The sequence below is a fragment of the Rattus norvegicus genome, chromosome 10 (assembly GCF_021556685.1).
Source record: "Rattus norvegicus strain SHRSP/BbbUtx chromosome 10, alternate assembly SHRSP_T2T, whole genome shotgun sequence".
Taxonomy (NCBI): Eukaryota; Metazoa; Chordata; class Mammalia; order Rodentia; family Muridae; genus Rattus; species Rattus norvegicus.
In genome coordinates, this window is record NC_141543.1 from 90,532,459 (window position 1) to 90,552,355 (window position 19,897).

At 45.6% G+C, this 19,897-nt stretch overlaps 1 protein-coding gene across 1 annotated transcript; it reads right to left on the reverse strand.

The window, feature by feature from the left end:
• Positions 1-474: 474 nt before the first annotated feature.
• Positions 475-5,765, reverse strand: Krt27 (keratin 27). Its single transcript, NM_001008824.1, is given in 8 exon segments — positions 475-614; positions 1,311-1,360; positions 1,569-1,786; positions 3,353-3,478; positions 3,574-3,735; positions 4,125-4,281; positions 4,637-4,719; positions 5,352-5,765. Coding segments are annotated over 8 exon segments (1,350 nt in total).
• Between the last annotated feature and the right edge of the window lie 14,132 nt (positions 5,766-19,897).

Genomic DNA, 19,897 nt, shown 5'->3' on the forward strand with positions numbered 1-19,897 from the left:
GGGTTTTATTTTCAATTAGCTGTTTTTATTTTCAGTGCCCAGCACCCAGCCTATGTTTGCCCAGCATCTTGGAAGGATGGAAGACAAAATCTTATAGACATGTGCCAAACCACTCTGTATTCAACCAGTTGCCATATCAACTGAGTCTTGAACTCACATGTGACTACCACCAATATGAATTCAACCAGTTCCCAACTTGCAAAGATCAGTAGATTAAACAGAGAAAATTAAGGGGTAGAATTTAGTTTCTGTGGGACGGTATACTTAAGATGAAGTGACGGACCAGAACCAGGGAGGATAACTTGCAACAGGAAGGCGTTTATTGAAACCAGAGAGAAAGCCAAAGAATGTCACTAATCTAAAAGGAGCTCATCTTTGCTCCTGGGGAGAGGCAGAAACCTAAGAGGGCTCTATGTAGGAAAACCATTTAGATTTGGTTTTTGAAGTTAGAGCTCTCTGTTTTAGAGGTGGAGTTCAAGAAGGGATCCTCTGCTCGTTCTTGTTGTTGACTTTGGTGGATTTCTCTTCCAGAGTGTGGACTCGGGAGGACAGAACCTTGCCACGGGGATCTAATTCTTCGACGACAGTTTTAACAATGGCGGTTTTAGGTGAATCTAACACGACACAAACAAACTCTTAAAATTGTGCTAAATCCACAGGTAGAGAATAACTCATCACTTGAAAAGTAGATAATATGCTGGGTGTGGTGGCACACGCCTTTAACCACAGCACTCGGGAGGCAGAGGTAGGTGGAACTCTGAATTTGAAGCCAGCCTGATTTACAAAGAGAGTTCCAGGACAGCCGGGGCTACATGGAGTAACCCTATCTTGAAAAACAAAACAAAAACCCGGACAACAAAAAAAAAACAGAAAGCAAGGCCGACGGGGTGACTCAGTCTCTGTAAAGTATTTGCTTTGTAATGATGGGAACTTGAGCTCCAACCCTAGAAACTACATAAAACAAGTCACTTGTCATTGTAGAGCTGGAGGGGTAGAGACAGGGGCATCCCTGGGAGTCAGTAGTTAGTCAATCTCACCGACCTGGCAAGCGTTAGGACAGTCAGAGACCCAGTCTCAAACAAACATGGGGACTAACATGGCTAAGGAATACTATTAGAGGTTGCCCTCTGGTCTCCATAGACAGGTGCCCCTACACACACACACACACACACACACACACACACACACACACACACACACACACACAGGAGAGAGGGTTGGGCGGGGGAAGAAGAGGAAGAGGAGAAGGAGGAAAGAAGAAAAAGGAGGAGAGGAAGAAACCATGAACACCTCATAGAGCTTTCGCTTACCCTTTGTCTGATTTCCGGGTCCTCCTTGGCCTTTTGACTTAACACAAGAGCTGTAAAACACAAATACATTTGCATTAATTACATGCATGTTTTGCTAAGCCATAAACCAGCACCGACTTACAGAAGATGTTCGTTGATTGCTGAAGTAACACTGGGGAGGGAGGTTTTAGTCACATGTGATCTGGACCACAGAGACTTGGCTCAGAGTCAGGTGGTGTTTAGGAATCTTAAGGAGTATTCTGCAGGAAGGGCACTTACCCCTCGTCTCCTCCTATGAGGAGGCAGTAGGTCTCGATCTCCTTCTCCAGGTGGGCCTTGACGTTCAGCAGCTGCTCATATTCCAGCTTCTGGCCCTCGGTCTCCGTCCTCACCTGGTGCAGCTGCTCCTCCAGGGCGCTGATCTGAGCCTGGATCTGAGCCAGCTGCGTGCAGTAGTTGCCCTCGGTCTCCGTCAGGGAGCACTCCAGAGAGTGTTTCTGTAGTTTGGGAAGATGGTATTGCAGAGAACGTTACTGTATTGATTCAGAAAAAGCCAGGTCTCTTAGAAGAGAGTTATCCTCACACAAGGCAATCCATCACACTCAGAGCTGCGAGGACAGCTGTTGGTAAAGGGCTTGCCAGGCAGCATGTCCCCAACGCCTACATTAAAAAGTCTCTGTGTGTGTAATGCCAGTACTGGTGAAGTGATGGCAGAATTTCTCTGACTTGAGGATCAGCCTACGTAGCCTAATCTGTACGCCCAGGTTCCACTTGAGAGACTGTCTCAAAGAACATGGTGGACAGTTCCAAAGATCAGCACCCGGGGCTGACCTCTGGACTCCTCAACATGCGCACTGCACACGTGGATACACACTGCACATATATACATAGGCAACCATGCCCACCTAAAAGATTCCACTTGTTCATTATTCACGGCAGACACCAGACTAGTCTGTGGTAGCCACCCCCTACACTTTGCTCCCTCACTGTGAGTCACAGGAAGCCTTTGTCTCCTGCCGGTCTATAGTCAGTTGTATAAACAGTGTGTAGGTATTGTGATCCAAAGAAAAGCGAGGCCCCTTTAAACTTTAAACTGTCTAATTGCTTGGCTTGTAAAGTCAAATGAAGTCAAGTGAGTTTATACAGAACAAGAGGGAACACCTATTATAGTTTTACTTAAATGAGGACGACAGGGTTTTGGTTTTTTTGTCTCTCTACATAGCCCTGGAGCTCTGGCTGTCCTGAACTCACTAAATAGATCCAGCTGGCCTCAAACTCACAGAGGTCCACCTGCCTTTACTTAATTAAACGAGTGCACCAATCACTATGCCTGGCTAGATAACAATATCTTACCCTTTTGAAGCCCTATATCATCTTCCTGTAATTTTACATACATTCGCATAGTGCACAGGCATTCTTTTGTGGGTAAATGCTCGAAGTTTCCTAGCCCCAGGCGGAAAGGTAGAGACTAAGTTTGGTAAATTGGATAGGAAGTCCCATTCTTTGTCCTCTGATGGTGCAACTCTGGGAATCTCCTCTCCTCTTTGAACCTGCTGCTTCTTTTGGAGATAATGGTGTGAGTGGTGAAGTCCGCCTGTCTGTGCCCCAGGGGGTTTTGTGGACTAACCTGTGGGGGCACTGGCTGGGCAAACCCTTAATGGAAAAGGTGTTATTACTGTCATTAGGCAGATTTTGCTTTAGACTCAACCTTCACACCTCTACTTTGCTCCTTATTCATGCCACTTAAAAGGAACTTAAGTGCTCTTAATTAACTGACTGAGAGAAGACTGGGTGGGGAGTCCAGGGAAGATATTTATGCTGTGCAGAGATGAATGTGTTGATCTTTGGGTTTGGGAAGAGAAGGCTCAAGGCAAAATTAGCTTTCTCCTAGAGCACGCTACAATAATTGTAGTTGCTGGTTTCCAGGGCTTGCTAACATGTAGGTGTAGTTTTCAAGCAGATGCCAATAGAGTAATCAGTGGATAAAATCCCAAGTGAGGATGAAAATTCTTTTGAGTTTTTCTCAGTTTCCAAAGCAAATCCGCCTCGACCTCCCTACTTACCATGGCTAAGAGGGACTGCAGCTCTATCTCCAGGGTTTGGAGAGTCCGTTTCATCTCAGTGAGTTCGTTCCTGGCTGAGGTGGTGGCTCCAGCATCGTCTGAAATCTGCTGCTGCAGGGAAGCGCTCTGCAAAGTCAGGAGCTGGTGTCAGGAGGGTGCGGGCAGCGCGGCATCCGCATTCATGCTTGGTGCGGGGTGCGTGCCAGCGAGCCTGGCTTTACCTTCTCTTGGAACCAGGCCTCGGCGTCCCTGCGGTTCTGCTCAGCCAGGGCCTCGTACTCGGCTCGCATGTTGTTCAGCAAGACGGTGAGGTCCACGCCGGGGGCTGCGTTCATCTCCACATTCACGTTACCTCCGGCCGCGCACTGCAGAGCCTGCATTTCCTGAAACAGATTCGTTCAACGACATTAGGTTCGCTTTGTTAAGGAAGCCAAGTGGACAGGATCTGTAAGGCTCAAAGCCTCATAGATTTCTTTTTCTCTTTTGCGAGGTCTGTTTCTTTTTCTGTTTTGAGACAGCCTTATTCTGGAGCTCAGGCTGCCCCTAGAACTCTCCTCCTTGCTCCCTGAGATCTAGGATTGTAGCTGTAAGATATTACCCCCGGCTTGGTTGTTTCATTTGACAGGGAATAATAGAAATATTTCAAAGGTGTAAGGAGGAATTAAAAACTGTCTTGATGACTTCAGAATGATACACTATTTATCAAAACGTAATTAGCTTTTGATTCCCGGAAGGAGGCAGGCTGTGAAGACTGGGAAGGTTGGGTACCTACCTCCTCATGGTTCTTCTTGAGATAAGCCAGCTCCTCACTGAGTGTTTCCAGCTGGACCTCAAGGTCGGTTCTGCACAGGGTCAGCTCATCCAGGACCCTCCGCAAGCCATTGATGTCCGCATCGACGCTCTGGTGGAGCGCCAGTTCGTTCTCGTACCTTAGAGATGTGTTTGAAAGGCTCATTCTCTCCTACCAGATTTGAGTCATCCCACTTTACAGGTCACCCTAGAAGTCGACCTAATACATCTGGTTTCAGCATGACTACCCAGGACAGAACAGACACCCTTCTGTGAAATAAGTTAATGGGAATATTCAAGGTTCTCTTTCCTGTGAGCTTGACATTCTTTTGTATAAGCTCCGAGTTTTCTCAGTTAATGAGGTCTCCTCCATATGGATTTGGTTTAAAATGGATAAACGGACAAAAGCAGAGCAGAGAAGAACCCCCAATGGCCCAAGGAAAAGAGGGAGGTGCCAGGGTAGCTTTTGGTCTGTTTTAATTTGGCTCGACTCACTTCATTCTGAAGTCATCCGCCGTCAGTCTCGCGTTGTCATTTTGCAGGACGATGTTGGCGTTTTGTGCAGTTGCAGAGATTATCTGATGAATGGAGGGGTAGGTAAGAGGGAGGCCATTGGTAAACATTCAAATTTTCCTGCAATTAAGTTACACACGAGATCACACTAATACTTCTCGCACCCAGGACCGATGATGAGAGTTTTGGAAATGGGGACTAAATGACTAAATCTAGTCAGTTTTAGTTTATATTTTAATTCCTACTTCATCGCTTTAAAAAGCCCCCCCCTGTAAGCTTATAAATATCTAGTTGGAGACATTGGGCAGTTCTTGATATTTCTGTGTTACTAAAAAATGTACAGGCTTGCCTGGTTCCCAATGATGGGTGGGTCGTGCTCAAAGGTTATAATTGTAATATGAATTCTTATTGCTTTAAAAATTCACTTTTCCATGTGTATCAGCGTCTTTCCTCAGTGTATGTTTGTGCACTATGTGTGTGCCCGGTGACCCCAGAGGCTGGGAGAAGACGTTGGATACCATGGAACTGGAGTTACAGATTTGTGAGCCATCATGTAGATGGTGGGAATTAAACCCCGCAGGGTTTTTAACTACTGAGCCACCTCTCCAGCCCAGAAATGATTTTGAATCTTGATAATGAAGTTCCTGAAGCTGGGCTCCATGTCCTGCTGTGACTTCTATGTCATTGAACTTCTTACCTGGGTCCTGAGGTCATCAATGATGGGGAAGTATCTACTGTAGTCATGATCAAGACCGCGGCACGACCCAGGTCCAAATTTTTCATACCAGTCCTTGATCTTCTGCTCCAGGTCAGCGTTGGCCTCCTCTAGTGCTTGTACATTCTCCAGGTAGGAAGCCAGGCGGTCATTGAGGTTCTGCATGGTTACCTTCTCATTGCCGGAGAGGAGGCCATGCTCATTCACAGTGAAGGCCCCACAGGAAGCACCGCCCATGCCGAGACCCCCTGCCAATGAGCTGCCCCCAAAGGCGCAGGAGAAGCCACTTCCGATGCCTGGCACTCCGCAGGTATTTCCAGCCCCCAAGGCTGCTCCCGGGCTGGAGAGCCTCACAGAGCCCAGGCGTCTGGATGCGGAGGAAAAACGAACAGACATGGTGATCACTCTGCAGTGCTGCCCCAATGGTGAATGTCCTACTGGGTGAAGACTGCTTTATATATGCATCGTTAGGGTGTCTCTAGATGAACTCTGTCTCGCCTAGCAAAATGGTGTTTGCCAGCTCATTGAGAATTATCTGTAAGTGGGTGACATTTTCCCCTAATGAATGTCTTTACTCTGCTGTGTCCACTTCCGTAGGTGGATAGTTACCTTGATGTTTGTTAACCCCTGGGAGCGAGCAGGGTGGAGTATTATCAAGGTTATTATAGGGATGCCTTTCAATTTAGTGTGAGCAACCCTTCTTCCTGCCTTCTGGGCCTCAGCAGTATAAAATTCCTTTAAAGAATTCAAAAGAAGCGGGGTAGATACAGTTCTTTTTCCTTTGACTAACATCTGTAGTTCTCTGGCAAGCCAAACATTGCCAGCGTCGTTCTCTATCAGACGCATTGAAAATAATTTCAATACCATGAGCCCTAGTTTCCAGACGGAAAAAAAGTGGAGTTCAAAATGGAAAAAAAAAATCGATTGATTAATCAATCAATCAATCAATCAAAAGATCAAACAAATACAGGTTTCTGTTTTTGGAAACAGAAAGTTTCCCCTGATCTTTATCCTTCTTGAATTCCCATTTATTCTGCGCAGGTTTTTACAGTGGTATCGCTAGGCAGGCCACACAGGGGGATTGGTTAGCCTTTGAAGCCCTCAGTGTCTTTAGCTGTAAATGAAGGATTGAGGTTACTAGTATTTTCATATATCTTCTTTTTCTTAGGCTACTTCTGCGCCAGTCTCTTCCACGTCTTACCTCTAACTTCTTCCTAAACTTTGGTTCAATTATCTTAGAGATTTCAGGTTTACCACACCTCCCATCCAGCCCTTCCTTCCCCCTCCCCGTCCCCCCTCCTTCCCCCTCCTCTTCTCTTCCCTTCTTCCATTTGACAGGGTCTCACTATGTTGCCCAGGCTGGCCTCAAACTTGTGGTTCTTCTGCCTCAGGCTCTGGAGTGTGGGGATTGTACATGTGGGCCTCCCTCAGTGCCCGCTCAGCCACTGTTTCTTGTGCTTATTCTCAGTCATTGCCTTGGTTCCACTAGCTACTGGTGACGTCAGTCAGCCTGAGGTTTAGACAGCTGACCCCTGAGAATCCCTCCACACCTCTGGCTGCCCCCCCTTTCTCTTCTATTCATGTCTTGCCTGTTAATGCTAGATGCTTGCAGTGTTCTGCTTGCCCTGGAAGACGTTTTTCTCTGCTAGAGCTGTCACCTGGCTGGCTTACCATCGTATTTCAGGAGATTTTCCCCTTCCCGTCTTTTGCCTTGGTTCATGTTCTTTGCATTGGTTTTCTTTTTGTGTTTGTAAGAATTTAAAATGTAAGATCTCACGTTTTCCAGGGACATTGGACATCGCTTTCAGTTGAGAATATTCGAAACAAACGAGCTAAGAACATACAATTTCATAACGGAGAAGATGGGTTAACAGAAAAGGAAGCCAAAAAATTTGAATCAGGAAATCCAGTGGCTGGAGAGGTGGCTCAGCAATTAAGAGCACTTGATACTTTTCCAGAGGACCAGAGTTCAAATCCCAGCACCCACACTAGCAGCTCACACCAACCTGTAACTCCAGCTGCAGAGGATCTAAGGTTCTCTCTGGCCTCTATGGTCACTTGTAATCACACGCACACACACACACACACACACACACACACACACACACACACACGTGCACACGCTCGAATAATTCAAAATGAGATAAATCCTTTAAAAAGGAAGTCAAAGAAAAAGTTCAGAACAAACCACTTCTAATTAACTTTAGAAGTTACTAAATATTGCACACTCAAAAGATGGCTAGACAATGAATAGCTAGTAAGAGTACCAGTGGAAGGGGAAGCCCTTGGTCCTGCCAAGACTGAACCCCCAGTGAACGTGATTGTTGGGGGAGGGCGGTAATGGGGGGAGGATGGGAAGGGGAACACCCATATAGAAAGGGAGGGGGAGGGGTTAGGGGGATGTTGGCCTAGAAACCGGGAAGGGAAATAACAATCAAAATGTAAATAAGAAATACTCAAGTTAATAAAGATGGAAAAAAATGGCTAGAGTATATCAAAACAGAAGAGCAAACACAAGAAAAGCGTTGAAGTTATAAAAACGTGTCTGAGGGTTTGGGGTGAGGGGTATCATTCTTTCATTGCTACTCCAGCTTAGTTTTTGAGCCAGACTCTTTTGCTGAAGCGGGGGGATTACTCTTTTGTGTCCCCTGGCTGCCAGTAAGTAGCAAGATTCTACCTGTCTCCTCCTCCTCAGTTTTGGGGTGACAGAGTTCACTGCTGTGCTGGGGTCACAGGCGTGCCCTGCTGTGCCCTGCTACTACAGGGGCCTGTAGTCACAGCACTTGGAAGGTGGAGGCTAGGTGACCGGAAATACAAGGTCATCCTTGGTTACTTGTGATCCCGAGGCGGCAACAGCAAATAAACAAAGAGATGATCAATTTCACTACATTTCCAAGGTAAAACTCTAGTAGTGGGCTGACAAAAAAACAAAACAAAACAAAACAACAAAAAGACAAAAAATCAAAAAAACCCAAAAGAAAACAACAACAACAACAAAAAAAACAAATTAAAAAGAAAAAAAGCCCTTTAAGAATGTAAGCTGATCCCCAAAACTGTTGCTTGTCTGTGGGATACGTTCTACCTGGGCTGCCTTGTCTGGCCTCAGTGGGACAGGATGCACCTAGCCTTGCAGACACTATAAGTACCAGGGTGGGGGGATGCCCAGGGGGTTCCCACTTGCTCAGAGGAGAAGGGAAGGGGGAGATGGGGTAAGGGTTGTGAGAGGGGGTGGCTGGGAGGAGGGCAGTGAGAGGGATGTAAATGAATAATTAAGAAAAAAAAAAAGAAGGATGTAATCTGACTGTGGTGGTGTGCTCCACTTAGAAAGCGGAGGCCGGAGAATCATAGGTTCAAGTAGAGGCTAGCCTGTTTCAATAAACAAACACACACATGTATACACACATGCGTACATAAAGGATAACCTTGATTTATTAAGGGGGTGCTCTGAAAGTGAAAGGTTTTAGTTGGGATGAATTTTCTTTTCTTTCTTCCTTTCTTTCTTTCTTCCTTCCTTTCTTTCTTCCTCTCTTTCTCTCTTTCTTTCTTTCTTTTTTTTGAGATAGGTTCTCTCTGTGCAGCCTGGTTGGCCTGAACTTTTTTTTTTTTTTTTTCTTTTTTTTTTTTTTTCGGAGCTGGGGACCGAACCCAGGGCCTTGCGCTTCCTAGGTAAGCGCTCTACCACTGAGCTAAATCCCCAGCCCCATGGCCTGAACTTTGATGTAGACCAGGCTCAGACTATGGAGATCTACTTGCCTTTGCCTCCTGTATGTTGGGACAAAAGGTGTTGGGATAAAATGATTTTGATGCTCAGGAAGCTATAGGGAAGACAACATACTCAGGAAACCAAGTTAACGGCTGTGGTCTGAAAAAGCCCAATCCAATGAATTAACTTAGAATTTACGTTCGTAGCACTGGGGATCTGAACCAGTCAGTAAAGCAGCAATATGGCCTCAGTCTGAGACCCTGCACCGGTCCGAAGAAGCCAGGTGTGGCAGCATGTGCTGGTAACCCCAGGAATGGGGAGGCAGAGACAGGTGGATCCCTGGGGTTTGCTGGCTAGACAGCTTAAGTCTACGGGGAGTCCTAGGCCACAGAGAGAGACTACGTTTCAAAAATAATTTGGGGGGCTGGGGATTTAGCTCAGTGGTAGAGCGCTTACCTAGGAAGCGCAAGGCCCTGGGTTCGGTCCCCAGCTCCGAAAAAAAAAGAACCAAAAAAAAAAAAATAATTTGGATAGGGGGTGGGGTCGCACCTTTAATCCCAGCACTTCAAAGGCAGAGGCAGGCAGATCTCTGGGTTCCAGGCCAGCCTGGTTCTACAGGATGAGTTCCAGAACGGGCAGGGCTACACAGAGAAACGCTGACTTGAAATAAAAATGTGGATAATGTTCATAAGGAACACATAAGCGCACCTGCTTACCTGCGCATGTATGCACAAGTCCAAAACAAAGTTAGTGGTGTTCTGTAATACCTGAGAAAGCATTTCAGCCCGGGTCCCACAAGGTCTTAAAGTTATGTTTCAACCAAGCTAAACAAACAAATGAAGGAGAGAGAAGGTCACATGACCAGGAGTCAATGTTAACTATAGTCTGTGGAACATGAAAGACCAACAACCGAGAAATTACAAGGAAGTACATACAAAACACAAACACACACACACGTGGCTTTAATGCCTAGGAAGCAAAGGAACTGGAAGGGTTCCCAACAAACAAGTGACTAGCAAAAAAGACACGGGCCTGAATTCATTCCTGGTCCTGTACACCCTCATGCCTGGTTCTGTAAACCAGTCCAGAGCCCGTGGCTGGGGAGGTCACAGGCCCTGGGGTGGATCTCACTACTGCTGTTTTGTTAAATGGCCTCGTTGCCAAAGTGCCTTCTAAATACTTCTATCTATCCCTGTAGATGAGTGTTGCTCTCAGCCCTCGTCAGCGAGGCTCCTTTATGCAACGCGTGACAGGTGATGCAGGGATTCACAACCGGTGGTAAAGCGCTAATACTAAGTGACTGAGTACTCAGCATCAGATGGGTCCGCCACATCATCCCCTCCATGGCTGAGGGAGCATCCCGGAAGAGTGGGCGGGACGTCTGAGTAAGGCAGCCAATAGGGAGAAAAGGGTGAACCGGTGTCTTCTGGACCCGACAGAGCTATTTTACTCAGACTCACTGCGGTTCTGGTTCCCTGCATGAGAGCAGAACAAGTCTGGGCGTAGCAGCATTTCATCCTATACAGCGAAGGGATTCACAAGACCTCATCCTTCCCTAAGGAACTATTAGTTAATGGCTGCTGGAGGCAGGGGTGGGGTGGGGGCGGCACAGCATTCAGCAGTGCAGCCAGGCTCCACTAAATAATCCTTCCCCCATGCTCAAGCAAGCAACACAAATTAAACTCAGCGGGCTCACACACATGAGACATCGAGGTGGAGACATCGAAGTTGGAGACATCGAAGTTGGAGACATCGAAGTTGGAGACATCGAAGTTGGTGACATCGAAGTTGGAGGGGAACTTGTTGAGAAAGAGGAGGGTTTGGGTGGCGTGATGTAAGAGGATAATGGAGAGCAGAAATGACCCAAATCCATTAGATGATGTATAAAATTGCCTTCCCGCCCAAGTCCAAGCCCTCAAACTTATAACCTGTCAAATTGTGAGAAACTGTGAGCCCTTGTTTTTTTTGTTTTTTTTTTCCATCTCCATCCAGACTGCATTGCCCAGATGGCCTGGAACTCACAGGGTAGATAGACTAAGGCTGATTTCAAACTCACAGAAATCCATCTGCTTCTGCCTCCTGAGTAGGTGCATTAAAGATAAACACCACCATTCTTGGTCCACCTCGACTTTTGATATATCATCTTTGGCAGGTCCAATCTGCTGCCCTTTGGATCCTGTTAGGGCCAATTAACGTGTGAATTTTCAAGGACTTTGTGTAACAAATGGATTCATTGGATACAATCAGATTTTTTTTTTATTTAAAAAAAGGGAGGGGGTCGAGGAGATGGCTAAGTGGATAAAAAGCCTTTGCCATGAAAGCGTGAAGACCTGACTCTGAATCCTATGTAAAAGCCAGACTTGCAGAGCAAGTGTCCGTCATCCCAGTGTTTGTATTCGGACATGGTGCTGAGACAGGGGAATCCCTTGAGCTCTCAGGCCAACTATCCTGGTAGGCACAGCAGCACATCGACAAAGAGATCCTGACTCAACCAAGTTGGACCTGAAGTACTAACACTCCAGGTTGTCTCTTGACCTCTACAGGTGTTCCGTGACACCTGTATACTCTCTCTTGCATACGTACACAAGCACACACCACACACACACACACACACACACACACACACACACACACACACACAGGTCAATCTGAAAAAGTACATAAAAATATAACTAAAAGCGAAATTCAGCTGATGGATTTAAAGAACGGATGAGGCACAACTGAGAAGTAAGTTGGGTGTAGGAAAGCTTGGTGCTGGGCTAGAGAGATGGCTCAGTGGTTAAGTGCACTGACTGCTCTTCCAGAGGTCCTGAGTTCAATTCCCAGCAACCACATGGTGGCTCACAACCATCTGTAATGGGATCTGATGCCCTCTTCTGGTGTGTCTGAAGACAGCTACAGTGTACTCATATATAATAAGTAAATCTTAAAAAAAAAAAAGCTTGATGCTATTTTTTCAGCATGTGTGTAAAAGCATGGGTTTTGTTATGACAGTTTCTCTCTCTCTCTCTCTCACACACACACACACACACACACACACACACGGATATTTTGCCATATTCCCTCCCTGTTGTTCTCTTTGGCCCTCTCCTCCTCCTGGTCTCCCTCCTCTGGTACTTCAATGTATATTTTTGATAATTATAGATAGATATGTTATTCTAAATGAGACAGGAGAAGGGGAGAGAGGTGAGGGGAAGACAAGGGAGTGACTGGAAACTATGGAAGAGATGTTTAGAAAAAATAGGCAACGATGATAGGAGTTCTTAAAGCCATTTCATCAGAGTCCAAGCAGAACAGATAAAGACAGGAAAAAAAAAATTCTAGAATTCTGGGAAAAAGGTGGCAGGATTTCAAAGTCCTTCCATAAAAGTCACGCAGAACATTCATGTCAGACAACCAAAGCCTACGTACAGTGTTTATAACCGATCTACAGGTAACCATATTGGCATGAGTCGCAACACAGAAACAAGTAGGACAGACTACAGACTACAGGCCTCTAAAGACTCTGATCATAAGACACCCCCCCCCCAAAGCCAACCAGAAATCATAGCAGATCCCAGAGGAGGAGGGGGTGGGGCTGGAAGAATTTAGCTTTTCCCAGCTGAGTGAAGAGATCTACGAGCTCCAATGGGAATGAGACTGTCCAGGCCTTGTGAGCTCTCAGAAGTGCCCAGCTGTGGCTCTCTGTTCCAAGAGCAGTCCCAGGTGAGGAGAAGCAGCTGGGGGAGGGGCCAGCTGACCAGATCATTGAGATGCAGGAAACAGGAGGGCAAAGTACCAAGTGGGAGGGGAGATGGGAAACCTTAGAAATCAAACCGGCACCTCGTTAAAACTAACGTGTTTTAGTTTACGGAGGAAAGGGCGGGTTCCACGATCACATTCTCACACGTGTGTTATGTGCTTTCCCGGCTCTCTTTTATCTGTTCACTTTCTTCTTCCCCACTGGACACCCCTTTCCCTCACATAGTCCCCCTTCTGTTTTCATGGTTTATGTATTCTTTTGAAATGTAGATGCCGCATACGAGAAGGCATGCAATATTTGTTTTTTTGGACCCATGTTTTTTTTTTTTTTCTTAATACTATTATATACGTGGTTTTCTTTATGAGTAAACCATACTCCAGAACCGAGTTTTTCTTTAGTCATCTGTGGTGGTTGAACGAGTTGTCCCTTGTAAGTCTTGGGCATTTGAGGACTTGTTCCCCAATGGGTGGCTGCTTGAGGAGAATTAGGAGTCAAGGCTTTGGTGAAGGAAGTGTGCCCCTGGGGGTGGGTTTTGAGGTTTCAGAAGACTCCCCCCACTTCTTGTTATCCCTCTGTGCTTCCTATTTGTGGACAGAGAGGTAAGTTCTCAGCTACTGCTCCAGCACCTGCCTGCCTGCCGCTGCCATGTTTCCCGTCATGGTGGTCACGGTCTCTTATCCTCCTGAAACTGTAAGCTTCAAATAAACTCTCTCTTCTGTAAGTTGCCTTGGTCACGGCGTTTTATCACGCCAATAGAAAGGTGACTAATACACCATCCATCTGTTGATGTTCATGTGGGTCGATTCCTTGTCTTGCTTCTTGAGAACAGTACCTTAGCAGACACGAATGTGCCTGTGCTAGGTTGACTCCCCTGCCTCTGTTTTCGGGATCTGGACGACTCTCCATGCCGACCCATCGCCTCACACTAGTTTACACCCCACCTGCACAGTATGAAGGACCTTGCTCCCCTCGCCTGCAGCAGGGTTATCGCCGTCTGTTTTCTTGACGAAAACTGTGCTGACTGAATGAAGTGGAATTGTGAATTTTGGTGTCAAACACCTTTCATCTGTCTGCTTGTTCTTTGCTATTTGTATTTCTTCTTTTGAGGATTGTCTGTTCAGCTCACGTGCCCATTTACTGAGTGGTTCCTCTATACACATAGATACACACACGTGCATGCACACACACACACACACACACACACACACACACTCACACACACACACACTTATATGCATTTATATGCATTCTCTCTCTCTCTCCCTCCCTCTGTGTGTGTGTGTGTTCATACATTGTTGCTATAAAATTATAAGAAAGTGCTGTCTCCCCCCACCCCCCAGGTTCAGCACCGCAGTGCTCCAAGATATCCTGTAGATAGCTTCATCTCAGTCAGCAAAGCGTCTCACCCGTTTTGCTCTATCCCACATCACACTGCCGATGACATCTCTCTGGGCCTGGCAGCCATCTCTCTACTCATCTAGTTCCCAAGGCAGGCTGCCATCACGCCAGAAACACACATTCCAACTCTGTGGTGGCCCACTGTCTCTAGCTGCTGCACACTCTCTTAAACTTAAATCGCCACATGAAAGAACACACAACACAATAACCTCTGATCTAATTGATAAGATATATTTGCCCACCTAAACATACAAAGCCCTGTACACATCCATCCCTTAAGAACATTCATAACAACCTGTAAATACACAGTGGAATCTTTTTTTTTTTCCAGTTACTACTGTACTTTATTGTGTTCAACCAAATCACCATGTTACAAAAATAGCAAGCTGCCATAATAAAAAATAAGGCTCCTCTATCCAGCACCAGATAGCATCATTTTACTTTCAAGCCTAGAAATTGCACACTTGTATATAAACCAATCGAAGATGAGGATTGAGAGTTCATCTTGGTGGATTTTTCCTTTGATGAATATGAAGTGTCCTTCCTTATCTTTTTTGATGACTTTCAATTGAAAATTGATTTTATTTGATATTAGAATGGCTACTCCAGCTTGCTTCTTCTGACCATTTGCTTGGAAAGTTGTTTTCCAGCCTTTCACTCTGAGGTAGTGTCTGTCTTTGTCTCTGAGGTGTGTTTCCTGTAGGCAGCAGAATGCAGGGTCCTCATTGTGTATCCAGTTTGTTAATCTATGTCTTTTTATTGGGGAATTGAGGCCATTGATGTTGAGAGATATTAAGGAATAGTGATTATTGCTTCCTGTTATATTCATATTTGGATGTGAGGTTATGTTTGTGTGCTTTCATTCTCTTTGTTTTGTTGCCAAGACGATTAGTTTCTTGCTTCTTCTAGGGTATAGCTTGCCTCCTTATGTTGGGCTTTACCCTTTATTATCCTTTGTAGTGCTGGATTTGTAGAAAGATATTGTGTAAATTTGGTTTTGTCATGGAATATCTTGGTTTCTCCATCTATGTTAATTGAGAGTTTTGCAGGATACAGTAACCTGGGCTGGCATTTGTGTTCTCTTAGGGTCTGTATGACATCTGTCCAGGATCTTCTGGCCTTCATAGTTTCTGGCGAAAAGTCTGGTGTGATTCTGATAGGTCTGCCTTTATATGTTACTTGACCTTTTTCCCTTACTGCTTTTAATATTCTTTCTTTATTTTGTGCGTTTGGTGTTTTGACAATTATGTGACAGGAGGTGTTTCTTTTCTGGTCCAATCTATTTGGAGTTCTGTAGGCTTCTTGTATGCCTATGGGTATCTCTTTTTTTAGGTTAGGGAAGTTTTCTTCTATGATTTTGTTGAAGATATTTACTGGTCCTTTGAGCTGGGAGTCTTCACTCTCTTCTATACCTATTATCCTTAGGTTTGATCTTCTCATTGAGTCCTGGATTTCCTGTATGTTTTGGACCAGTAGCTTTTTCCGCTTTACATTATCTTTGACAGTTGAGTCAATGATTTCTATGGAATCTTCTGCTCCCGAGATTCTCTCTTCCATCTCTTGTATTCTGTTGGTGAAGCTTGTATCTACAGCTCCTTGTCTTTTCTTTTGATTTTCTATGTCCAGGGTTGTTTCCATGTGTTCTTTCTTGATTGCTTCTATTTCCATTTTTAATTCCTTCAACTGTTTGATTGTGTTTTCCTGGAATTCTTTCAGGGATTTTTGCGATTCCTCTCTGTAGGCTTCTACTTGTTCTCTAAGGGAGTTCTTTATGTCTTTCTTGAAGTCCTCCAGCATCATGATCAAATATGATTTTGAAACTAGATCTTGCTTTTCTGGTGTGTTTGGATATTCCGTGTTTGCTTTGGTGGGAGAATTGGGCTCCGATGATGCCATGTAGTCTTGGTTTCTGTTGCTTGGGTTCCTGCGCTTGCCTCTCGCCATCAGATTATCTCTAGTGTTACTTTGTTCTGCTATTTCTGACAGTGGCTAGACTGTCCTATAAGCCTGTGTGTCAGGAGTGCTGTAGACCTGTTTTCCTGTTTTCTTTCAGCCAGTTATGGGGACAGAGTGTTCTGCTTTCGGGCGTGTAGTTTTTCCTCTCTACAGGTCTTCAGCTGTTCCTGTGGGCCTGTGTCTTGAGTTCACCAGGCAGGTTTCTTGCAGGGGAAAAGTTGGTCCTACCTGTGGTTCCAAGGCTCAAGTTTGCTTGTGGGGTACTGCCTAAGTCCTCTCCGCGGCGGCAGCAACCGGGAAGATCTGCGCCGCTCTTTCCGGGAGCCTCCGTGCACCAGGGTTCCAGATGACGTTTGGTGTTTTCCTCTGGCGTCTGGATGTGCACAGAGTGCAGTCTCTTCTGGTTTCCCAGGCTTGTCTGCCTCTCTGAAGGTTTAGCTCTCCCTCCCACGGGATTTGGGTGCAGAGAACTGTTTATCCGGTCTGTTTCCTTCAGGTTCCGGCGGTGTCTCAGGCGCAGGGGTCCTGCCGCTCCTGGGCCCTCCCCTACGGGAACCCAGAGGCCTTATACAGTTGCCTCTTGGGCCAGGGATGTGGGCAGGGGTGAGCAGTGTTGGTGGTCTCCTCCGCTCTGCAGCCTCAGGAGTGCCCACCTGATCAGGCGGTGAGATCTCTCTCCCACGGGGTTTGGGAGCAGAGAGCTGCTTCGGGCTGGGATCCGCGGGTGTGGGGCTACACAGTGGAATCTTAACATCAGCCTCCATGTTCTCTCCGTGGCTTCTTCCGCAGTCTCCGTCCATCCCAGTCTCCTCCTCTTCCCTCGAACCTTTCTCCCGCCCATCCTTCCTTCTTGTCCAATGACAGGCCTCATTCTATCTTGTACCTGCCTTCACCTGCATAATGACATCATCTCACAATACATAGGGTCTTACTATGCAGCTTTTGCTGACTGGAACTTGCTATGTGGACCAGAATGGCTTTGGATTTCATAGAGGTCTGACTGCCTCTGCCTCTTGAGTGCTGGGATTAAAGATGGGCACCACGCCTGGCATTTGCTTTGATCTTTGACAGTTATCTTTACTGAGTTCTTCACAGATTCTAGATGTTAATCTCCCATCAGAGGTTTGACTGGCAAAGGTATTCTCCGATTCTGTTGGCTGCTTTTCCTCCCCTGATTTTTCTCTCTGTTATGCAGGAGCTTTTGATTTTAATGGGAATCCCATCGGCAAATTATTTCCAGAACTGTTGGAGTTTTATCAGAAAAATCTTTTCCCAAGCTTAGACTTTAAGGTGCTTTTCCTAGGTATTTCAAGGTTTTAGGTCTGACGTTCAGATCTTTACTGAATTGGTTCTTTCCCAGGGTGAGACATAGGAATCTAGCTTTGCTCTACCTGGGGGATATCTAGTTTTCCCAACACTTCATTGAGAGGGCTTTCTCCCATATGTGTTGTCCCTTTGCCAAACATTGAGTGACTGCAGCTGTGCAGTGCATTCTAGGTCCTTCGTTGTATTATATTGTTCTGTGAGTCTGTTCTTAGAGAGGTTTGTTGTAAAGGTCTATTCTCTTTCTAGTTGTGTTTATACATGTGTGCCTGTGTATTTGCAGTTGAGTGAAGATGCTCTTGGAGTGCACAAGAGGGCACTGGGTCCCCTGGTGCTGGAGTTACAGGTGGTTATAAACACACCTATATGGGTGTGAGGACCAAATTCAGGTCCCCTGGAAGAACAGAATGTACTTTGAAGCACTGAGCCATGCTGGGTAGTTGTGACACACACCTTTAATCCCCGAACTCGGCAGGCAGAGGCAGGTGGATCTCTGAGTTCAATGTCAACCTGGTCTGCAGAGTTCCAGGACAGCCAGGGCTACACAGAGAAGCCCTGTTTCAGGAAACCAATAACCAAACCAAACCAAATCAAACCAAACCTAAACTCCCAAAACAACAAAACAAAAAGCTCCCAAAAAAACCCACTGAGCTGTATCTCCAGCCCCAAAGCCAACAATTTTGAATCCTGTATCCAAGCAAAAGAAAAGAGAATTCTGAGAAATTAAAGAGTCATTTGGAATTGCACCTCATTTTTAAAAATAAGGAATACTTGCCTGGAGAAAATGAGTCAAAGAAACCACGTGAGGCGAAACCCCACAAAATGTTAATACACAGCAAAGAGAAAATGTAGAAATGGATGTATTCCTGTATGAAACATTTTGTGCCTGCTAATAGATTAAGACGTCATCTATCCCTTCAAAAATCACCTGAAACGCATGAGAAGTAATAGAAGAAAAAGAAAGTTAGCAATACCTAGGCACAAGTTAGTAGACATAAGACACACACATTCACAGGAAGTGTGACGTCCAGGGAGAAGCAGTAACCAGAGGAAAATTACAGTTTGCAACCACACCTAACTTGATTGTATCAAATTACCACCAAACACCATTCTGTAGCATGTGAAATAGCACAGAATGCCTCTTGGGAGCTACTTCCTGCCCTTACAGGAAACCTGAGGTAATTCACTGCCTGAAAGGGCTTCCACACATCTTAGATGTCTGTGACGGTTTTTTGTTTGTTTGTTTTGTTTTGCTTTGCTTTTTGTTTTTGGTAACAACTAACTACTGAAAGCCAGGTATGGTAATTCATGCCTGTATTCCCAGTACTGAGACAGGGGGATTGCTATGTGTTTGAAGTCAGCCTATGTTATATATGAGTTGTAGGCAGACCTGGGATACAGAATGAGATCTTTGCGCTCTCTCTCTCTCTCTCTCTCTCTCTCTCTCTCTCTCTCTCTAAGATTTTATTTATTTTATTTATGAGTACATCGTCACTGTCTTCAGACACACCAGAAGAGGGCATCAGATCCCATTACAGATGGTTGTGAGCCACCATGTGGTTGCTGGGATTTGAACTCAGGACCCCTGGAAAAGCAGTCACTGCTCTTAACCGCTGAGCCATCTCTCCAGCCTCTCCCCTCCAGGTTTTGTCGCAGCAGCAGCAGCAGCAGCAGCAGCAGCAGCAGCAGCAGCAGCAACACCTCCAATAAACCAACTAACTGTTTAAGCAGAGTGCTGGAATTCCTTATCCTCCAGACAGGTATTGATTCTTCAGAACCTTGAAGTCCACAAACTCACGACAGTAAAAAGCAGTGGGATTCTGCAGGGACTAGGGGGAGAATATGTGCTTATTCGCAGAACTTCGTCAGGGTCCAGTTGCCCTAATTTCCGCTGAGCTCAGGAAACCACAGAGCTGAATGGCATAGTCATTTTCTAGGAAGAACAGATTTACAACTCTAAAGTCATGGTACTCCCTTCTACCCTGGAAGAACAGCTAATGCTCTGAATTGCTGAACCATCTCTCCAGTCCCTGGCTTTTACATCTTAAACGGTTGAAAACATGGGAAGAATAGCAGTTCATGAAACGTTAAATTATTTGCAATTAAAAAAACAATCTCAGCGCCTCTAAATAAAATTTTATGGGAATGTGGTTGTGCCCAACAGTCTACTGCTCTTTCTTAACAACTTCAAAACTGAGTATTTGCAGTGGACCCTGTGGTTGGCAATGCCTAAATTTCTGTCTGGGGCTTCCCGGAGCAAAGCTTCTATAGTCTTTCCTGGAAAGCCATCAACTTGGACTTGGTTGCGGTAGATCTTTTCAGAGATCTTTTTTTTCTGGTTAGATGGGGGTATCCCAGAAGTCTGTGTGGCAGCTTGAGCTAGTTTGAGCCATTTTAACAAAAACA